This window comes from Telmatherina bonti (genome assembly GCF_933228915.1).
Source record: "Telmatherina bonti genome assembly, chromosome: 17".
Taxonomy (NCBI): Eukaryota; Metazoa; Chordata; class Actinopteri; order Atheriniformes; family Telmatherinidae; genus Telmatherina; species Telmatherina bonti.
Window position 1 is genome coordinate 3,185,584 of NC_136615.1, and position 21,095 is coordinate 3,206,678.

Here is a 21,095-nt window from a genome sequence, read left to right on the forward strand (position 1 = left end):
GTTCTCTTCTAACTGTTCCTCAGATGTTCTCCAGTTCTCTTCCTGCTGTTCCTCAGATGTTCACCAGTTCTCTTCTAACTGTTCCTCAGATGTTGTCCAGTTCTCTTCCAGCTGTTCCTCAGATGTTCTCCAGTTCTCTTCCTGCTGTTCCTCAGATGTTCACCAGTTCTCTTCTAACTGTTCCTCAGATGTTCTCCAGTTCTCTTCCAACTGTTCCTCAGATGTTCTTCAGTTCTCTTCCAACTGTTCCTCAGATGTACTCTTCCTACTGTTCCTCAGATGTTCTCCAGTTCTCTTCCTGCTGTTCCTCAGATGTTCTCCAGTTCTCTTCCAACTGTTCCTCAGATGTTCTCCAGTTCTCTTCCTTTAGTTCCTCAGATGTTCTCCAGTTCTCTTCCTGCTGTTCCTCAGATGTTCTTCAGTTCTCTTCCTGCTGTTCCTCAGATGTTCTCTTCCTACTGTTCCTCAGATGTTCTCCATTTCTCTTCCTGCTGTTCCTCAGATGTTCTCCAGTTCTCTTCCAACTGTTCCTCAGATGTTCTCCAGTTCTCTTCCTGCTGTTCCTCAGATGTTCTCCAGTTCCCTTCCAACTGTTCCTCAGATGTTCTCCAGTTCTCTTCCTGCTGTTCCTCAGATGTTCTCCAGTTCTCTTCCTGCTGTTCCTCAGATGTTCTCCAATTCTCTTCCAACTGTTCCTCAGATGTTCTCCAGTTCTCTTCCAGCTGTTCCTCAGACGTTCTCCGGTTTTGTTCCTGCTGTTCCTCGGATGTTCTCCAGTTCTCTTCCTGCTGTTCCTCAGATGTTCACCAGTTATCTTCCTTTAGTTCCTCAGATGTTCTCCAGTTCTCTTCCTGCTGTTCCTGAGATGTTCACCAGTTCTCTTCTAACTGTTCCTCAGATGTTCTCCAGTTCTCTTCCAACTGTTCCTCAGATGTTCTTCAGTTCTCTTCCAACTGTTCCTCAGATGTACTCTTCCTACTGTTCCTCAGATGTTCTCCAGTTCTCTTCCTGCTGTTCCTCAGATGTTCTCCAGTTCTGTTCCAACTGTTCCTCAGATGTTCTCCAGTTCTCTTCCTTTAGTTCCTCAGATGTTCTTGAGTTCTCTTCCTGCTGTTCCTCAGATGTTCTCTTCCAACTGTTCCTCAGATGTTCTCCAGTTCTCTTCCAACTGTTCCTCAGATGTTCTCCAGTTCTCTTCCTGCTGTTCCTCAGATGTTCTCCAGTTCTCCTCCTGCTGTTCCTCAGATGTTCTCCAGTTCTCTTCCTTTAGTTCCTCAGATGTTCACCAGTTCTCTTCCAGCTGTTCCTCAGATGTTCACCAGTTCTCTTCCAGCTGTTCCTCAGATGTTCTCCAGTTCTCTTCCAGCTGTTCCTCAGATGTTCTCCAGTTCTCTTCCAACTGTTCCTCAGATGTTCTCCAGTTCTCTTCCTTTAGTTCCTCAGATGTTCACCAGTTCTCTTCCAGCTGTTCCTCAGATGTTCTCCAGTTCTCTTCCTGCTGTTCCTCAGATGTTCACCAGTTCTCTTCCAACTGTTCCTCAGATGTTCTCCTGTTCTCTTCCTGCTGTTCCTCAGATGTTCTCCAGTTCTCTTCCAGCTGTTCCTCAGATGTTCTCCAGTTCTCTTCCAACTGTTCCTCAGATGTTCTCCAGTTCTCTTCCTTTAGTTCCTCAGATGTTCACCAGTTCTCTTCCAGCTGTTCCTCAGATGTTCTCCAGTTCTCTTCCTGCTGTTCCTCAGATGTTCTCCAGTTCTCTTCCTGCTGTTCCTCAGATGTTCTCCAGTTCTCTTCCTGCTGTTCCTCAGATGTTCTCCAGTTCTCTTCCTTTAGTTCCTCAGATGTTCACCAGTTCTCTTCCAACTGTTCCTCAGATGTTCTCCAGTTCTCTTCCTTTAGTTCCTCAGATGTTCACCAGTTATCTTGCAGCTGTTCCTCAGATGTTCTCCAGTTCTCTTCCAGCTGTTCCTCAGATGTTCTCCAGTTCTCTTCCTGCTGTTCCTCAGATGTTCACCAGTTCTCTTCCAACTGTTCCTCAGATGTTCTCCAGTTCTCTTCCTGCTGTTCCTCAGATGTTCACCAGTTCTCTTCCAACTGTTCCTCAGATGTTCTCCAGTTCTCTTCCAACTGTTCCTCAGATGTTCACCAGTTCTCTTCCAACTGTTCCTCAGATGTTCTCCAGTTCTCTTCCTGCTGTTCCTCAGATGTTCACCAGTTCTCTTCCAACTGTTCCTCAGATGTTCTCCAGTTCTCTTCCAGCTGTTCCTCAGATGTTCACCAGTTCTCTTCCAACTGTTCCTCAGATGTTCTCCAGTTCTCTTCCAACTGTTCCTCAGATGTTCACCAGTTCTCTTCCAGCTGTTCCTCAGATGTTCTCCAGGTCTCTTCCTGCTGTTCCTCAGATGTTCTCCAGTTCTCTTCCTGCTGTTCCTCAGATGTTCTCCAGTTCTCTTCCTGCTGTTCCTCAGATGTTCTCCAGTTCTCTTCCTTTAGTTCCTCAGATGTTCTCCAGTTCTCTTCCTTTAGTTCCTCAGATGTTCACCAGTTATCTTCCTGCTGTTCCTCAGATGTTCACCAGTTCTCTTCTAACTGTTCCTCAGATGTTCTCCAGTTCTCTTCCTGCTGTTCCTCAGATGTTCACCAGTTCTCTTCTAACTGTTCCTCAGATGTTGTCCAGTTCTCTTCCAGCTGTTCCTCAGATGTTCTCCAGTTCTCTTCCTGCTGTTCCTCAGATGTTCACCAGTTCTCTTCTAACTGTTCCTCAGATGTTCTCCAGTTCTCTTCCAACTGTTCCTCAGATGTTCTTCAATTCTCTTCCAACTGTTCCTCAGATGTACTCTTCCTACTGTTCCTCAGATGTTCTCCAGTTCTCTTCCTGCTGTTCCTCAGATGTTCTCCAGTTCTCTTCCAACTGTTCCTCAGATGTTCTCCAGTTCTCTTCCAGCTGTTCCTCAGATGTTCTCCAGTTCTCTTCCTGCTGTTCCTCAGATGTTCTTCAGTTCTCTCCCTGCTGTTCCTCAGATGTTCTCTTCCTACTGTTCCTCAGATGTTCTCCATTTCTCTTCCTGCTGTTCCTCAGATGTTCTCCAGTTCTCTTCCAACTGTTCCTCAGATGTTCTCCAGTTCTCTTCCTGCTGTTCCTCAGATGTTCTCCAGTTCCCTTCCAACTGTTCCTCAGATGTTCTCCAGTTCTCTTCCTGCTGTTCCTCAGATGTTCTCCAATTCTCTTCCAACTGTTCCTCAGATGTTCTCCAGTTCTCTTCCAGCTGTTCCTCAGACGTTCTCCGGTTTTGTTCCTGCTGTTCCTCGGATGTTCTCCAGTTCTCTTCCTGCTGTTCCTCAGATGTTCACCAGTTATCTTCCTTTAGTTCCTCAGATGTTCTCCAGTTCTCTTCCAACTGTTCCTCAGATGTTCTCCAGTTCTCTTCCTGCTGTTCCTCAGATGTTCTCCAATTCTCTTCTTGCTGTTCCTCAGATGTTCTCCAGTTCTCTTCCTGCTGTTCCTCAGATGTTCTCCAGTTCTCTTCCTGCTGTTCCTCAGATGTTCTCCAGTTCTCTTCCTGCTGTTCCTCAGATGTTCTCCAGTTCTCTTCCAACTGTTCCTCAGATGTTCTCCAGTTCTCTTCCAGCTGTTCCTCAGATGTTCACCAGTTCTCTTCCAACTGTTCCTCAGATGTTCACCAGTTCTCTTCCTACTGTTCCTCAAATGTTCACCAGTTCTCTTCCAGCTGTTCCTCAGATGTTCTCCAGTTCTCTTCCAACTGTTCCTCAGATGTTCTCCAGTTCTCTTCCTGCTGTTCCTCAGATGTTCTCCAGTTCTCTTCCAACTGTTCCTCAGATGTTCTTCAGTTCTCTTCCAACTGTTCCTCAGATGTACTCTTCCTACTGTTCCTCAGATGTTCTCCAGTTCTCTTCCTGCTGTTCCTCAGATGTTCTTCAGTTCTCTTCCTGCTGTTCCTCAGATGTTCTCCAGTTCTCTTCCAGCTGTTCCTCAGATGTTCTCCAGTTCTCTTCCTGCTGTTCCTCAGATGTTCTCCAGTTCTCTTCCAGCTGTTCCTCAGAGGTTGTCCGGTTTTGTTCCTGCTGTTCCTCGGATGTTCTCCAGTTCTCTTCCTGCTGTTCCTCAGATGTTCACCAGTTATCTTCCTGCTGTTCCTCAGATGTTCACCAGTTATCTTCCTGCTGTTCCTCAGATGTTCACCAGTTCTCTTCCAACTGTTCCTCAGATGTTCTCCAGTTCTCTTCCTGCTGTTCCTCAGATGTTCACCAGTTCTCTTCCAACTGTTCCTCAGATGTTCTCCAGTTCTCTTCCAACTGTTCCTCAGATGTTCACCAGTTCTCTTCCAACTGTTCCTCAGATGTTCTCCAGTTCTCTTCCTGCTGTTCCTCAGATGTTCACCAGTTCTCTTCCAACTGTTCCTCAGATGTTCTCCAGTTCTCTTCCAGCTGTTCCTCAGATGTTCACCAGTTCTCTTCCAACTGTTCCTCAGATGTTCTCCAGTTCTCTTCCAACTGTTCCTCAGATGTTCACCAGTTCTCTTCCAGCTGTTCCTCAGATGTTCTCCAGGTCTCTTCCTGCTGTTCCTCAGATGTTCTCCAGTTCTCTTCCTGCTGTTCCTCAGATGTTCTCCAGTTCTCTTCCTGCTGTTCCTCAGATGTTCTCCAGTTCTCTTCCTTTAGTTCCTCAGATGTTCACCAGTTATCTTCCTGCTGTTCCTCAGATGTTCACCAGTTCTCTTCTAACTGTTCCTCAGATGTTCTCCAGTTCTCTTCCTGCTGTTCCTCAGATGTTCACCAGTTCTCTTCTAACTGTTCCTCAGATGTTGTCCAGTTCTCTTCCAGCTGTTCCTCAGATGTTCTCCAGTTCTCTTCCTGCTGTTCCTCAGATGTTCACCAGTTCTCTTCTAACTGTTCCTCAGATGTTCTCCAGTTCTCTTCCAACTGTTCCTCAGATGTTCTTCAATTCTCTTCCAACTGTTCCTCAGATGTACTCTTCCTACTGTTCCTCAGATGTTCTCCAGTTCTCTTCCTGCTGTTCCTCAGATGTTCTCCAGTTCTCTTCCAACTGTTCCTCAGATGTTCTCCAGTTCTCTTCCAGCTGTTCCTCAGATGTTCTCCAGTTCTCTTCCTGCTGTTCCTCAGATGTTCTTCAGTTCTCTCCCTGCTGTTCCTCAGATGTTCTCTTCCTACTGTTCCTCAGATGTTCACCAGTTATCTTCCTTTAGTTCCTCAGATGTTCTCCAGTTCTCTTCCAGCTGTTCCTCAGACGTTCTCCGGTTTTGTTCCTGCTGTTCCTCGGATGTTCTCCAGTTCTCTTCCTGCTGTTCCTCAGATGTTCACCAGTTATCTTCCTTTAGTTCCTCAGATGTTCTCCAGTTCTCTTCCAACTGTTCCTCAGATGTTCTCCAGTTCTCTTCCTGCTGTTCCTCAGATGTTCTCCAATTCTCTTCTTGCTGTTCCTCAGATGTTCTCCAGTTCTCTTCCTGCTGTTCCTCAGATGTTCTCCAGTTCTCTTCCTGCTGTTCCTCAGATGTTCTCCAGTTCTCTTCCTGCTGTTCCTCAGATGTTCTCCAGTTCTCTTCCAACTGTTCCTCAGATGTTCTCCAGTTCTCTTCCAGCTGTTCCTCAGATGTTCACCAGTTCTCTTCCAACTGTTCCTCAGATGTTCACCAGTTCTCTTCCTACTGTTCCTCAGATGTTCACCAGTTCTCTTCCAGCTGTTCCTCAGATGTTCTCCAGTTCTCTTCCAACTGTTCCTCAGATGTTCTCCAGTTCTCTTCCTGCTGTTCCTCAGATGTTCTCCAGTTCTCTTCCAACTGTTCCTCAGATGTTCTTCAGTTCTCTTCCAACTGTTCCTCAGATGTACTCTTCCTACTGTTCCTCAGATGTTCTCCAGTTCTCTTCCTGCTGTTCCTCAGATGTTCTTCAGTTCTCTTCCTGCTGTTCCTCAGATGTTCTCCAGTTCTCTTCCAGCTGTTCCTCAGATGTTCTCCAGTTCTCTTCCTGCTGTTCCTCAGATGTTCTTCAGTTCCATTCCTCAGATGTTCTCTTCCTGCTGTTCCTCAGATGTTCTCCAGTTCTCTTCCAACTGTTCCTCAGATGTTCTCCAGTTCTCTTCCAGCTGTTCCTCAGATGTTCTCCAGTTCTCTTCCTGCTGTTCCTCAGATGTTCTCCAGTTCTCTTCCTGCTGTTCCTCAGATGTTCTCCAGTTCTCTTCCAACTGTTCCTCAGATGTTCTCCAGTTCTCTTCCAACTGTTCCTCAGATGTTCTCCAGTTCTCTTCCTGCTGTTCCTCAGATGTTCTCCAGTTCCCTTCCAACTGTTCCTCAGATGTTCTCCAGTTCTCTTCCTGCTGTTCCTCAGATGTTCTCCAATTCTCTTCCAACTGTTCCTCAGATGTTCTCCAGTTCTCTTCCAGCTGTTCCTCAGAGGTTCTCCGGTTTTGTTCCTGCTGTTCCTCGGATGTTCTCCAGTTCTCTTCCTGCTGTTCCTCAGATGTTCACCAGTTATCTTCCTGCTGTTCCTCAGATGTTCACCAGTTATCTTCCTGCTGTTCCTCAGATGTTCACCAGTTATCTTCCTGCTGTTCCTCAGATGTTCACCAGTTATCTTCCTGCTGTTCCTCAGATGTTCACCAGTTCTCTTCCAACTGTTCCTCAGATGTTCTCCAGTTCTCTTCCAGCTGTTCCTCAGATGTTCTCCAGTTCTCTTCCTGCTGTTCCTCAGATGTTCTCCAGTTCTCTTCCAGCTGTTCCTCAGATGTTCTCCAGTTCTCTTCCTGCTTTTGCTCAGATGTTCTCCAGTTCTCTTCCTGCTGTTCCTCAGATGTTCACCAGTTCTCTTCCTGCTTTTGCTCAGATGTTCTCCAGTTCTCTTCCAACTGTTCCTCAGATGTTCACCAGTTCTCTTCCAACTGTTCCTCAGATGTTCTCCAGTTCTCTTCCAACTGTTCCTCAGATGTTCTCCGGCTCTCTTCCTACTGTTCCTCAGATGTTCAACAGTTCTCTTCCAACTGTTCCTCAGATGTTCTCCAGTTCTCTTCCTGCTGTTCCTCAGATGTTCTCCAGTTCTCTTCCAGCTGTTCCTCAGATGTTCTCCAGTTCTCTTCCAACTGTTCCTCAGATGTTCTCCAGTTCTCTTCCAACTGTTCCTCAGATGTTTTCCAGTTCTCTTCCTGCTGTTCCTCAGATGTTCTCCAGTTCTCTTCCAACTGTTCCTCAGATGTTCTCCAGTTCTCTTCCAACTGTTCCTCAGATGTTCACCAGTTCTCTTCCAGCTGTTCCTCAGACGTTCACCAGTTCTCTTCCTATTGTTCCTCAGACGTTTTCCGGCTCTCTTCAAGCTGTTTCTCAGACGTTCTCCAGTTCTCTTCTTACTGTTCCTCAGGCGTTCTCCGGCTCTCTTCCAGCTGTTCCTGAGACGTTCTCCTTTTCTCTTCCAGTTGTTCCTCAGATGTTCTCCAGTTCTCTTCCAGCTGTTCCTCAGACGTTCTCCGGCTCTCTTCAAGCTGTTTCTCAGACGTTCTCCAGTTCTCTTCTTACTGTTCCTCAGGCGTTCTCCGGCTCTCTTCCAGCTGTTCCTGAGACGTTCTCCTTTTCTCTTCCAGTTGTTCCTCAGATGTTCTCCAGTTCTCTTCCAGCTGTTCCTCAGACGTTCTCCGGTTCTCTTCCATCTGTTCCTCAGATGTTTTCCAGTTCTCTTTCTGCTGTTCCTCAGATGTTCTCCGGCTCTCTTCGTGCTTTGGTTCTGTCTCCTCGTGATCTGGTTCTATCTGTGCCACAGGAACCCGACATGTTCCAGTTTGGAAAGACAAAGATCTTCTTCCGTGCCGGCCAGGTGGCGTACCTGGAGAAGCTTCGTGCTGATAAGTTCCGTTCAGCCTGCATCAAGATCCAGAAGACGGTCCGAGGATGGCTTCAGAGAATCCGGTACCGAAAGATCCGTAAATCCGCCATCATCCTGCAGCGATACGGCCGAGGACACCTGGCTCGCAGGTGAGTTCTGCTCCTCACCAGGTCATGTGGCCACTTCCAGTGTAACCAGGACGTTCTGATGATGACCAAACTGTATCCGGGCCTGATGGGTTCACCTGTAGAACCGGGCCAGCAGTTTATACTGACGGATGGCATCACACCTGCCAATGTTTGGGTGTCAGGAGAACCAGGTGATGAGGCTCTCAGGTATCTTCTCAGACATGCCGCTGTGTTTTCGTTCAGGTATGCTGAGTTCCTGCGTCGGAACCGGGCCGCCCTCATCTGTCAGAAACGGTTCCGCATGGTGAGGGAGCGTCGGGCGTACCTGAGGGTGAGACGGGCCGCTGTCACCATCCAGGCTTTTACCCGGGGAATGTTCACACGCCGGATCTACTGGGAGGTAGGACTCAGGTTGCAGATCCAATCGGATCACGGTTCTGTTTCAGACTTTTATCCAGGACCGGATCCAAAGCATTTTGATGCTTCAGAGGAAAAAGACAAAAAAGACCATTTAGAACTTTCAGTAATGTCGACGATCGTCACGCTGAGTTTATCCACTAGTCCCACGAGAGGATTACATCACGTTAGCAGCCAATCAGAAGGCTTGGAGACGTTGGTTTGGTTAGTGGGACGGAGACGTTTCCTGATCAATAACGTCTCCTCTCGCTGACCTATCTGGAGCTTTTCTCCAGGTCCACACGACACATGCTTGGACCAAGTCCCACCCCCCTTCTAGATCCCCCAGAAGGTGTAGAACTGGTCTGCGACCAGGACAAAAACCACACTGCTCTTCAGGTTCACCAGTCCAACGGAGATCCTTTACATCACCGTGGAGATGAGGATCATATTTAAAATATATGTTTTTTTGTTAAATGTTTTAATGTAAAAGAAGAAATATTTTAGTTGGAAGAGTTTATTATTGATTCTGATTATTGTTTATTATCATCCATCCATCCATCCATCCATCCATCTTCTGCTGCTTATCCAGGGTCGGGTCGCGGGGGCAGCAGCCTCAGCAGGGAAGCCCAGACTTCCCTCTCCCCAGCCACATTTGCCAACTCTGCGGGGGGATCCCGAGGCGTTCCCAGGCCAGCCGAGAGATGTAATCCCTCCAGCGTGTCCTGGGTCTTCCCCGGGGTCTCCTCCCAGAGAGACGTGCCTGGAACACCTCACCAGGGAGGTCCAGGAGGCATCCTGACCAGATGCCCGAGCCACCTCAACTGGCTCCTCTCGATGCGGAGGAGCAGCGGCTCTACTCTGATCTCCTCCCGGATGACCGAGCTCCTCACCCTATCTCTAAGGGAGAGCCCGGCCACCCTGCGGAGGAAACCCATTTCAGCCGCCTGTATACGAGATCTCGTTGTTTCGGTCACGACCCACAGCTCATGACCATAGGTGAGGGTAGGAACGTAGATCGACTGGTAAATGGAGAGCTTCGCCTTCTGGCTCAGCTCCTTCTTCACCACGACAGACCGACGCAGAGTCCGCATTACTGCAGACGCAGCACCAATCCGTCTGTCCATCTCACGCTCCATCCTTCCCTCACTCGTGAACAAGACCCCGAGATATTTAAACTCCTCCACTTGAGGCAGGACCTGACTCCCGACCCGGAGAGGACAATCCACCCCATTCCGGCTGAGGACCATGGTCTCAGATTTTGAGGTGCTGATTCTCTTCCCAGCCGCTTCACACTCGGCCGCGAATCGCTCAAGTGAGAGCTGGAGATCACGACCAGATGAAGCCAACAGGACCACGTCATCTGCAAAAAGCAGGAACCCAATCCTGAGGCCACCAAGCCGGATCCCCTCAACACCTCGGCTGCGCCTAGAAATTCTGTCCATATAAGCTATGAACAGAATCGGTGATAAAGGGCAGCCTTGGCGGAGTCCAACCCTCACCGGAAACTAATCCGACTTACTACCGGCAATGTGGACCAAGCTCTGACACCTGTCGTACAGGGACCAGACAGCTCGTACAAGGGGGTCCGGTACCCCATACTCCTGGAGTACCCCCCACAGGAGCCCCCGGGGGACACGGTCGAATGCCTTCTTCAGGTCCACAAAGCACATGTAGACTGGTTGGGCAAACTCCCATGCCCCCTCCAGGACCCCAAAGAGGGTATAGAGCTGGTCCACTGTTCCGCGACCAGGACGAAAACCACACTGCTCCTCCTCAATCCGAGATTCAACTATCCGGCGGACCCTCCTCTCCAGGACCCCTGAATAGACCTTACCAGGGAGGCTGAGGAGTGTGATTCCCCTGTAATTGGAACACACCCTCCGGTCCCCCTTCTTAAAAAGGGGACCACCACCCCGGTCTGCCAGTCCAGCGGTACTGCCCCCGATGTCCACGCGATGCTGCAGAGGCGTGTCAGCCAGGACAGCCCCACAGCATGCAGAGCCTTAAGGAACTCCGGGCGGATCTCATCCACCCCCGGGGCCTTGCCGCCAAGGAGCTTTTTGACCACCTCAGCGACTTCAGTCCCAGAGATAGGAGAGCCCACCCCTGAGTCCGCCAGCTCTGCTTCCTCATCGGAAGACGTGTTGGTAGGATTGAGGAGGTCTTCGAAGTATTCCCTCCACCGACCCACAACGTCCCGAGTTGAGGTCAGCAGCTCCCCACCTCCACTGTACACAGTATTGATGGAGCACTGCTTCCCCCTCCTGAGCCGCCGGATGGTGGACCAGAATCTCCTCGAAGCCGTCCAGAAGTCTTTCTCCATGGCCTCGCCGAACTCCTCCCATGCCCGAATTTTTGCCTCGGCAACAGCCGAAGCCGCATGCCGCTTAGCCCGTCGGTACCCATCAGCTGCCTCCAGAGTCCCACAGGCCAAGAAGGCCCGATAGGACTCCTTCTTCAGCTTGACGGCATCCCTCACTGCTGGTGTCCACCAACGAGTCCTGGGATTACCGCCACGACAGGCACCAACGACCTTACAGCCACAGCTCCGGCCGGCCGCCTCAGCAATAGAGGCATGGAACACAGCCCATTCGGACTCAATGTCCCCCACCTCACTCGGGACATTGTTGAAGCTCTGCTGAAGGTGGGAGTTGAAGCTCGCTCTGACGGGGGACTCAGCCAGACGTTCCCAGCAGACCCTCACAACACGTTTGGGCCTGCCAGATCTGACCGGCCTCCTCCCCCACCATCTGAGCCAACTCACCACCAGGTGGTGATCAGTTGAAGCTCCGCCCCCCTCTTCACCCGAGTGTCCAAGGCATGTGGCCGCAGGTCCGACGATACGACTACAAAATTGATCATCGAACTGCGGCCCAGGGAATCCTGATGCCAGGTGTACATATGGACACTCTTATGCTGGAACATGGTGTTCGTTATGGACAATCCATGACGAGCACAGAAGTCCAATAACAAAACACCATTTGGGTTCAGAGGGGGGGGGACCATGCCTCCCAATCACTCCCCTCCAGGTCTCACTGTCATTGCCCACGTGAGCATAGAAGTCCCCCAGCAGAACAATGGAGTCCCCAGAAGGAGCACCCTCCAGCACTCCCTCCAAGGCCTCCAGAAAGGGTGGGTACTCTGAACTGCTGTTCGGTGCATAAGCACAGACAACAGTCAGGACCCGTCCCCCCACCCGGAGGCGGAGGGAAACTACCCTTTCATCCACCGGGGTAAACCCCAACGTGCAGGCACCAAGCTGGGGGCTGATGAGAATGCCCACACCTGCTCGGCGCCTCTCACCATGAGCAACTCCAGAGTGGAAGAAGGTCCAGCTCCTCTCGAGGGTTCTGGTTCCAGAGCCCAAGCCATGCGTCGAGGTGAGTCCAACTATATCTAGCTGGAACCGCTCAACCTCGCGCACAAGCTCAGGCTCCTTCCCCACCAGAGAGGTGACGTTCCACGTCCCTAGAGCCAGCTTCTGCAGTCGGGGATCGGACCGCCAGGGTCCCCGCCCCTTGCTGCCCCCCAGCTGTTTATTATCATTATTATTATTATTATTGAAGCTGCAGCCTCTCATGTATCATGAACACCTGGAAGGAACATGTTTCCAGTCCAACAGAAGAGACAAAGGCCGACTAAAGTCTGACTCTTCTACCATGAAGATGACGTCTCTACTTCGTTCTTCCTCTGCTGATTCGCTGCTTTTCTCTTTCACTTCTTTTAATCTCTGCATATCTGAGAGGATGTCATGTGACAACCGTCCCCAACACGCATGTTTAGCCATCTGGACGCAGGCATTTAGGAAGGTCTACAAAAGGTCCATCTGAAAGCCAGCAGAACCTCAGAGTTCCACCTGTTCTGGTTGGCTGTAATGATGGTTTGGACCAGCTGGTGGCAGCATGCTAACACTGATCCAGGATTAATGCTTTCCTGGGTCCTAACTCGGGTCAGTTCAGCTCAAGAGAACCACAGAACCAAAACACCTCCATGATGTCCCTGAGCCTCGTGGGTCGGGTTTGGTCTGGATTGTGGATGAGTGTTCCTGTTCTGGTCTAAACTTGTCCTCTGCAGTTCCTGCTGCACCACAAGGCCCTGATCATCCAGAAGAACGTGCGCGGCTGGCTGGTGAGGAGACGCTTCAGACGGGCGCGCGACGCTGCCATCATCATCCAGTGCGCCTTCAGACGTCTGCGCGCCAAAAAGCAGCTGAAGCAGCTAAAGATCGAGGCGCGGTCTGCAGAACACCTGAAGAAGCTCAACACGGGGATGGAGAACAAGATAGTCCAGCTGCAGCGCAAGATGGACGAACAGGTGGCGCACGCCCACCACACGCCCGGCACACGCCCACCACACGCCTGCCACACGCCCACCAATCGCCCGCCACACGCCCACCACACGCCCGCCACACGCCCACCACACGCCCGCCACACGCCCACCACACGCCCACCAATCGCCCGCCACACGCCCACCACACGCCCGCCACACGCCCACCAATCGCCCACCACACGCCCGGCACACGCCCACCACACGCCTGCCACACGCCCACCAATCGCCCGCCACACGCCCACCACACGCCCGCCACACGCCCACCACACGCCCGCCACACGCCCACCACACGCCCACCAATCGCCCGCCACACGCCCGCCACACGCCTGCCACACGCCCACCAATCGCCCGCCACACGCCCGCCTCACGCCCACCACACGCCCACCAATCGCCCGCCACACGCCCACCACGCAACAACCACACAATACCACACGCCCGCCGCGCAACAACAACACAACAATACCACATGGCCACCACACAACAACCACACGCCCACCACGCAACAACCACACAATACCACACGCCCACCACGCAACACCCACATGCCCACCACGCAACAACCACACAATACCACACGCCCACCACGCAACACCCACACGCCCACCACGCAACAACCACACAATACCACACGCCCACAACGCAACAACCACACAATACCACACGCCCACAACGCAACAAACACACAACAACCACACGCCCACCACGCAACAACCACACGCGCACCACGCAACAACCACACGCCCACCACGCAACAACCACACGCGCACCACACAACAACCACACGCCCACCACACAACAACCACACGCCCACAACACAACAACCACACACCACACAACCACACGCCCACCACACAACAACCACACGCCCAGCACACACCACACAACCACACGCCCAGCACACAACAACCACACACCCACCACACAACAACCACACACCCACCACGCAACAACCACACGCCCACCACGCAACAACCACACAATACCACACGCCCACCACGCAACAACCACACAACAACCACACGCCCACCACACAACAACCACACGCCCACCACACAACAACCACACGCCCAGCACACAACAACCACACGCCCACCACACAACAACCACACAATACCACGCAACAATACCAAACGCCCACCACGCAACAATACCACACGCCCACCACGCAATAATACCACAACAACCACACAACAACCACACGCCCACCACGCAACAACCACACGCGCACCACACAACAACCACACACGCACCACACAACAACCACACGTCCAGCACACAACACCCACACGCCCACCACGCAACAACCACACAATACCACACGCCCACCACGCAACACCCACACGCCCACCACGCAACAACCACACAATACCACACGCCCACCACGCAACACCCACACGCCCACCACGCAACAACCACACAATACCACACGCCCACCACGCAACACCCACACGCCCACCACGCAACAACCACACAATACCACACGCCCACCACGCAACAACCACACAATACCACACGCCCACCACGCAACAACCACACAATACCACACGCCCACAACGCAACAAACACACAACAACCACACGCCCACCACGCAACAACCACACGCGCACCACGCAGCAACCACACGCCCACCACGCAACAACAACACAACAATACCACATGGCCACCACACAACAACCACACGCCCACCACGCAACAACCACACAATACCACACGCCCACCACGCAACACCCACACGCCCACCACGCAACAACCACACAATACCACACGCCCACAACGCAACAACCACACAATACCACACGCCCACAACGCAACAAACACACAACAACCACACGCCCACCACGCAACAACCACACGCGCACCACGCAACAACCACACGCCCACCACGCAACAACCACACGCGCACCACACAACAACCACACGCCCACCACACAACAACCACACGCCCACAACACAACAACCACACACCACACAACCACACGCCCACCACACAACAACCACACGCCCAGCACACACCACACAACCACACGCCCAGCACACAACAACCACACACCCACCACACAACAACCACACACCCACCACGCAACAACCACACGCCCACCACGCAACAACCACACAATACCACACGCCCACCACGCAACAACCACACAACAACCACACGCCCACCACACAACAACCACACGCCCACCACACAACAACCACACGCCCAGCACACAACAACCACACGCCCACCACACAACAACCACACAATACCACGCAACAATACCAAACGCCCACCACGCAACAATACCACACGCCCACCACGCAATAATACCACAACAACCACACAACAACCACACGCCCACCACGCAACAACCACACGCGCACCACACAACAACCACACACGCACCACACAACAACCACACGTCCAGCACACAACACCCACACGCCCACCACGCAACAACCACACAATACCACACGCCCACCACGCAACACCCACACGCCCACCACGCAACAACCACACAATACCACACGCCCACCACGCAACACCCACACGCCCACCACGCAACAACCACACAATACCACACGCCCACCACGCAACACCCACACGCCCACCACGCAACAACCACACAATACCACACGCCCACCACGCAACAACCACACAATACCACACGCCCACCACGCAACAACCACACAATACCACACGCCCACAACGCAACAAACACACAACAACCACACGCCCACCACGCAACAACCACACCCGCACCACGCAGCAACCACACGCCCACCACGCAACAACCACACCCGCACCACGCAACAACCACACAATACCACACGCCCACAACGCAACAAACACACAACAACCACACGCCCACCACGCAACAACCACACCCGCACCACGCAGCAACCACACGCCCACCACGCAACAACCACACCCGCACCACGCAACAACCACACAATACCACACGCCCACAACGCAACAAACACACAACAACCACACGCCCACCACGCAACAACCACACCCGCACCACGCAGCAACCACACGCCCACCACGCAACAACCACACCCGCACCACGCAACAACCACACAATACCACACGCCCACAACGCAACAAACACACAACAACCACACGCCCACCACGCAACAACCACACCCGCACCACGCAACAACCACACGCCCACCACGCAACAACCACACCCGCACCACGCAGCAACCACACGCCCACCACGCAACAACCACACCCGCACCACGCAACAACCACACGCGCACCACACAACAACCACACGCCCACCACACAACAACCACACGCCCACAACACAACCACACACCACACAACCACACGCCCACCACACAACAACCACACGCCCAGCACACACCACACAACCACACGCCCACCACACAACAACCACACAACAACCACACGCGCCCCACACAACAATCACACGCCCACCACACAACAACCACACGCCCAGCACACAACAACCACACACCCACCACACAACAACCACACACCCACCACGCAACAACCACACGCCCACCACGCAACAACCACACAACAACCACACGCCCAGCACACAACAACCACACGCCCACCACACAACAACCACACAATACCACGCAACAATACCAAATGCCCACCACGCAACAATACCACACGCCCACCACGCAACAATACCACAACAACCACACAACAACCACACAACAACCACACGCCCACCACGCAACAACCACACGCGCACCACACAACAACCACACACGCACCACACAACAACCACACGTCCAGCACACAACAACCACACGCCCACCACGCAACAACCACACGCGCACCACACAACCACACACGCACCACACAACAACCACACGCCCACAACACAACAACCACACGCCCAGCACACACCACACAACCACACGCCCACCACACAGCAACCACACGCCCACAACACAACAACCACACGCCCAGCACACACCACACAACCACACGCCCACCACACAACAACCACACGCCCACAACACAACAACCACACGCCCAGCACACACCACACAACCACACGCCCACCATACAACAACCACACGCCCAGGACACACCACACAACCACACGCCCAGCACACAACAACCACACAACAACCACACGCGCACCACACAACAACCACACGCCCACCACACAACAACCACACGCCCACCACGCAACAATACCACAACAACCACACAACAACCACACAACAACCACACGCCCACCACGCAACAACCACACGCGCACCACACAACAACCACACACGCACCACACAACAACCACACGTCCAGCACACAACAACCACACGCCCACCACGCAACAACCACACGCGCACCACACAACAACCACACGCCCACAACACAACAACCACACGCCCAGCACACACCACACAACCACACGCCCACCACACAACAACCACACGCCCACCACACAACAACCACACGCCCAGCACACACCACACAACCACACGCCCAGCACACAACAACCACACAACAACCACACGCGCACCACACAACAACCACACGCCCACCACGCAACAACCACACGCGCACCACGCAACAACCACACGCGCACCACACAACAACCACACGCCCACCACACAACAACCACACGCCCACCACGCAACAACCACACGCGCACCACACAACAACCACACGCCCACCACACAACAACCACACGCCCACAACACAACAACCACACGCCCAGCACACACCACACGCCCACCACACAACAACCACACGCCCAGCACACACCACACAACCACACGCCCAGCACACAACAACCACACAACAACCACACGCGCACCACACAACAACCACACGCCCACCACACAACAACCACACGCCCACCACACAACAACCACACGCCCAGCACACAACAACCACACACCCACCACGCAACAACCACACAATACCACGCAACAATACCAAACGCCCACCACGCAACAACCACACGCCCAGCACACACCACACAACCACACGCCCAGCACACAACAACCACACACCCACCACGCAACAACCACGCAACACCCACACGCCCACCACGCAACAACCACACAATACCACACGCCCACCACGCAACAACCACACAATACCACACGCCCACCACGCAACAACCACACAATACCACACGCCCACAACGCAACAAACACACAACAACCACACGCCCACCACGCAACAACCACACGCGCACCACGCAACAACCACACGCCCACCACGCAACAACCACACGCGCACCACACAACAACCACACGCCCACCACACAACAACCACACGCCCACAACACAACAACCACACACCACACAACCACACGCCCACCACACAACCACACGCCCAGCACACACCACACAACCACACGCCCAGCACACAACAACCACACGCCCAGCACACAACAACCACACACCCACCACACAACAACCACACACCCACCGCGCAACAACCACACGCCCACCACGCAACAACCACACAACAACCACACGCCCAGCACACAACAACCACACAATACCACGCAACAATACCAAATGCCCACCACGCAACAATACCACACGCCCACCACGCAACAATACCACAACAACCACACAACAACCACACAACAACCACACGCCCACCACGCAACAACCACACGCGCACCACACAACAACCACACACGCACCACACAACAACCACACGTCCAGCACACAACAACCACACGCCCACCACGCAACAACCACACGCGCACCACACAACCACACACGCACCACACAACAACCACACACGCACCACACAACAACCACACGTCCAGCACACAACAACCACACGCCCACCACGCAACAACCACACGCGCACCACACAACCACACACGCACCACACAACAACCACACGCCCACAACACAACAACCACACGCCCAGCACACACCACACAACCACACGCCCACCACACAACAACCACACGCCCAGCACACACCACACAACCACACGCCCAGCACACAACAACCACACAACAACCACACGCGCACCACACAACAACCACACGCCCACCACACAACAACCACACGCCCACCACGCAACAATACCACAACAACCACACAACAACCACGCAACAACCACACGCCCACCACGCAACAACCACACGCGCACCACACAACAACCACACACGCACCACACAACAACCACACGTCCAGCACACAACAACCACACGCCCACCACGCAACAACCACACGCGCACCACACACGCACCACACAACAACCACATGCCCACAACACAACAACCACACGCCCAGCACACACCACACAACCACACGCCCACCACACAACAACCACACGCCCAGCACACAACAACCACACAACAACCACACGCGCACCACACAACAACCACACGCCCACCACACAACAACCACACGCCCACCACGCAACAACCACACGCGCACCACACAACAACCACACGCCCACCACGCAACAACCACACGCGCACCACACAACCACACGCCCACCACACAACAACCACACGCCCACAACACAACAACCACACGCCCAGCACACACCACACGCCCACCACACAACAACCACACGCCCAGCACACACCACACAACCACACGCCCAGCACACAATAACCACACGCGCACCACACAACAACCACACGCCCACCACACAACAACCACACGCCCACCACACAACAACCACACGCCCAGCACACAACAACCACACACCCACCACGCAACAACCACACAATACCACGCAACAATACCAAACGCCCACCACGCAACAACCACACGCCCAGCACACACCACACAACCACACGCCCAGCACACAACAACCACACACCCACCACGCAACAACCACGCAACACCCACACGCCCACCACGCAACAACCACACAATACCACACGCCCACCACGCAACAACCACACAATACCACACGCCCACCACGCAACAACCACACAATACCACACGCCCACAACGCAACAAACACACAACAACCACACGCCCACCACGCAACAACCACACGCGCACCACGCAACAACCACACGCCCACCACGCAACAACCACACGCGCACCACACAACAACCACACGCCCACCACACAACAACCACACGCCCACAACACAACAACCACACACCACACAACCACACGCCCACCACACAACAACCACACGCCCAGCACACACCACACAACCACACGCCCAGCACACAACAACCACACAACAACCACACGCGCCCCACACAACAATCACACGCCCACCACACAACAACCACACGCCCAGCACACAACAACCACACACCCACCACACAACAACCACACACCCACCACGCAACAACCACACGCCCACCACGCAACAACCACACAACAACCACACGCCCAGCACACAACAACCACACGCCCACCACACAACAACCACACAATACCACGCAACAATACCAAATGCCCACCACGCAACAATACCACACGCCCACCACGCAACAATACCACAACAACCACACAACAACCACACAACAACCACACGCCCACCACGCAACAACCACACGCCCACAACACAACAACCACACGCCCAGCACACACCACACAACCACACGCCCACCACACAACAACCACACGCCCAGCACACACCACACAACCACACGCCCAGCACACAACAACCACACAACAACCACACGCGCACCACACAACAACCACACAACAACCACACGCCCAGCACACACCACACAACCACACGCCCACCACACAACAACCACACGCCCACCACACAACAACCACACGCGCACCACACAACAACCACACGCCCACCACACAACAACCAAACGCCCACCACACAACAATACCACACGCCCACCACGCAACAATACCACAACAACCACACAACAACCACACGCCCAGCACACAACAACCACACGCCTACCACGCAACAACCACACGCGCACCACACAACAACCACACACGCACCACACAACAACCACACGCCCACCACACAACAACCACACGCCCACAACACAACAACCACACGCCCAGCACACACCACACAACCACACGCCCACCACACAACAACCACACGCCCAGCACACACCACACAACCACACGCCCAGCACACAACAACCACACAACCACACGCGCACCACACAACAACCACACGCCCACCACGCAACAATACCACAACAACCACACAACAACCACACGCCCACCACACAACAACCACACGCCCACCACACAACAACCACACGCCCAGCACACAACAACCACACACCCACCACGCAACAACCACACAATACCACGCAACAATACCAAACGCCCACCACGCAACAATACCACACGCCCACCACGCAACAACCACACAACAACCACACGCCCAGCACACAACAACCACACGCCCACCACGCAACAACCACACGCGCACCACACAACAACCACACACGCACCACACAACAACCACACGTCCAGCA

The 21,095-nt window shown here is 53.5% G+C and overlaps 1 protein-coding gene across 1 annotated transcript in view; it reads left to right on the top strand.

Moving 5' to 3' along the window:
- Positions 1-21,095, top strand: part of myo5b (myosin VB) — a gene marked incomplete at both ends in the record, with an annotated part of 166,104 nt that overhangs the window by 73,223 nt on the left and 71,786 nt on the right. Inside the window, 3 exons of the mRNA XM_079256977.1 lie at positions 7,781-7,992; positions 8,215-8,371; positions 12,445-12,684. Coding sequence (XP_079113103.1) covers positions 7,781-7,992; positions 8,215-8,371; positions 12,445-12,684 — 609 coding nt within the window. The remainder of the gene's footprint in view (positions 1-7,780; positions 7,993-8,214; positions 8,372-12,444; positions 12,685-21,095) is intronic.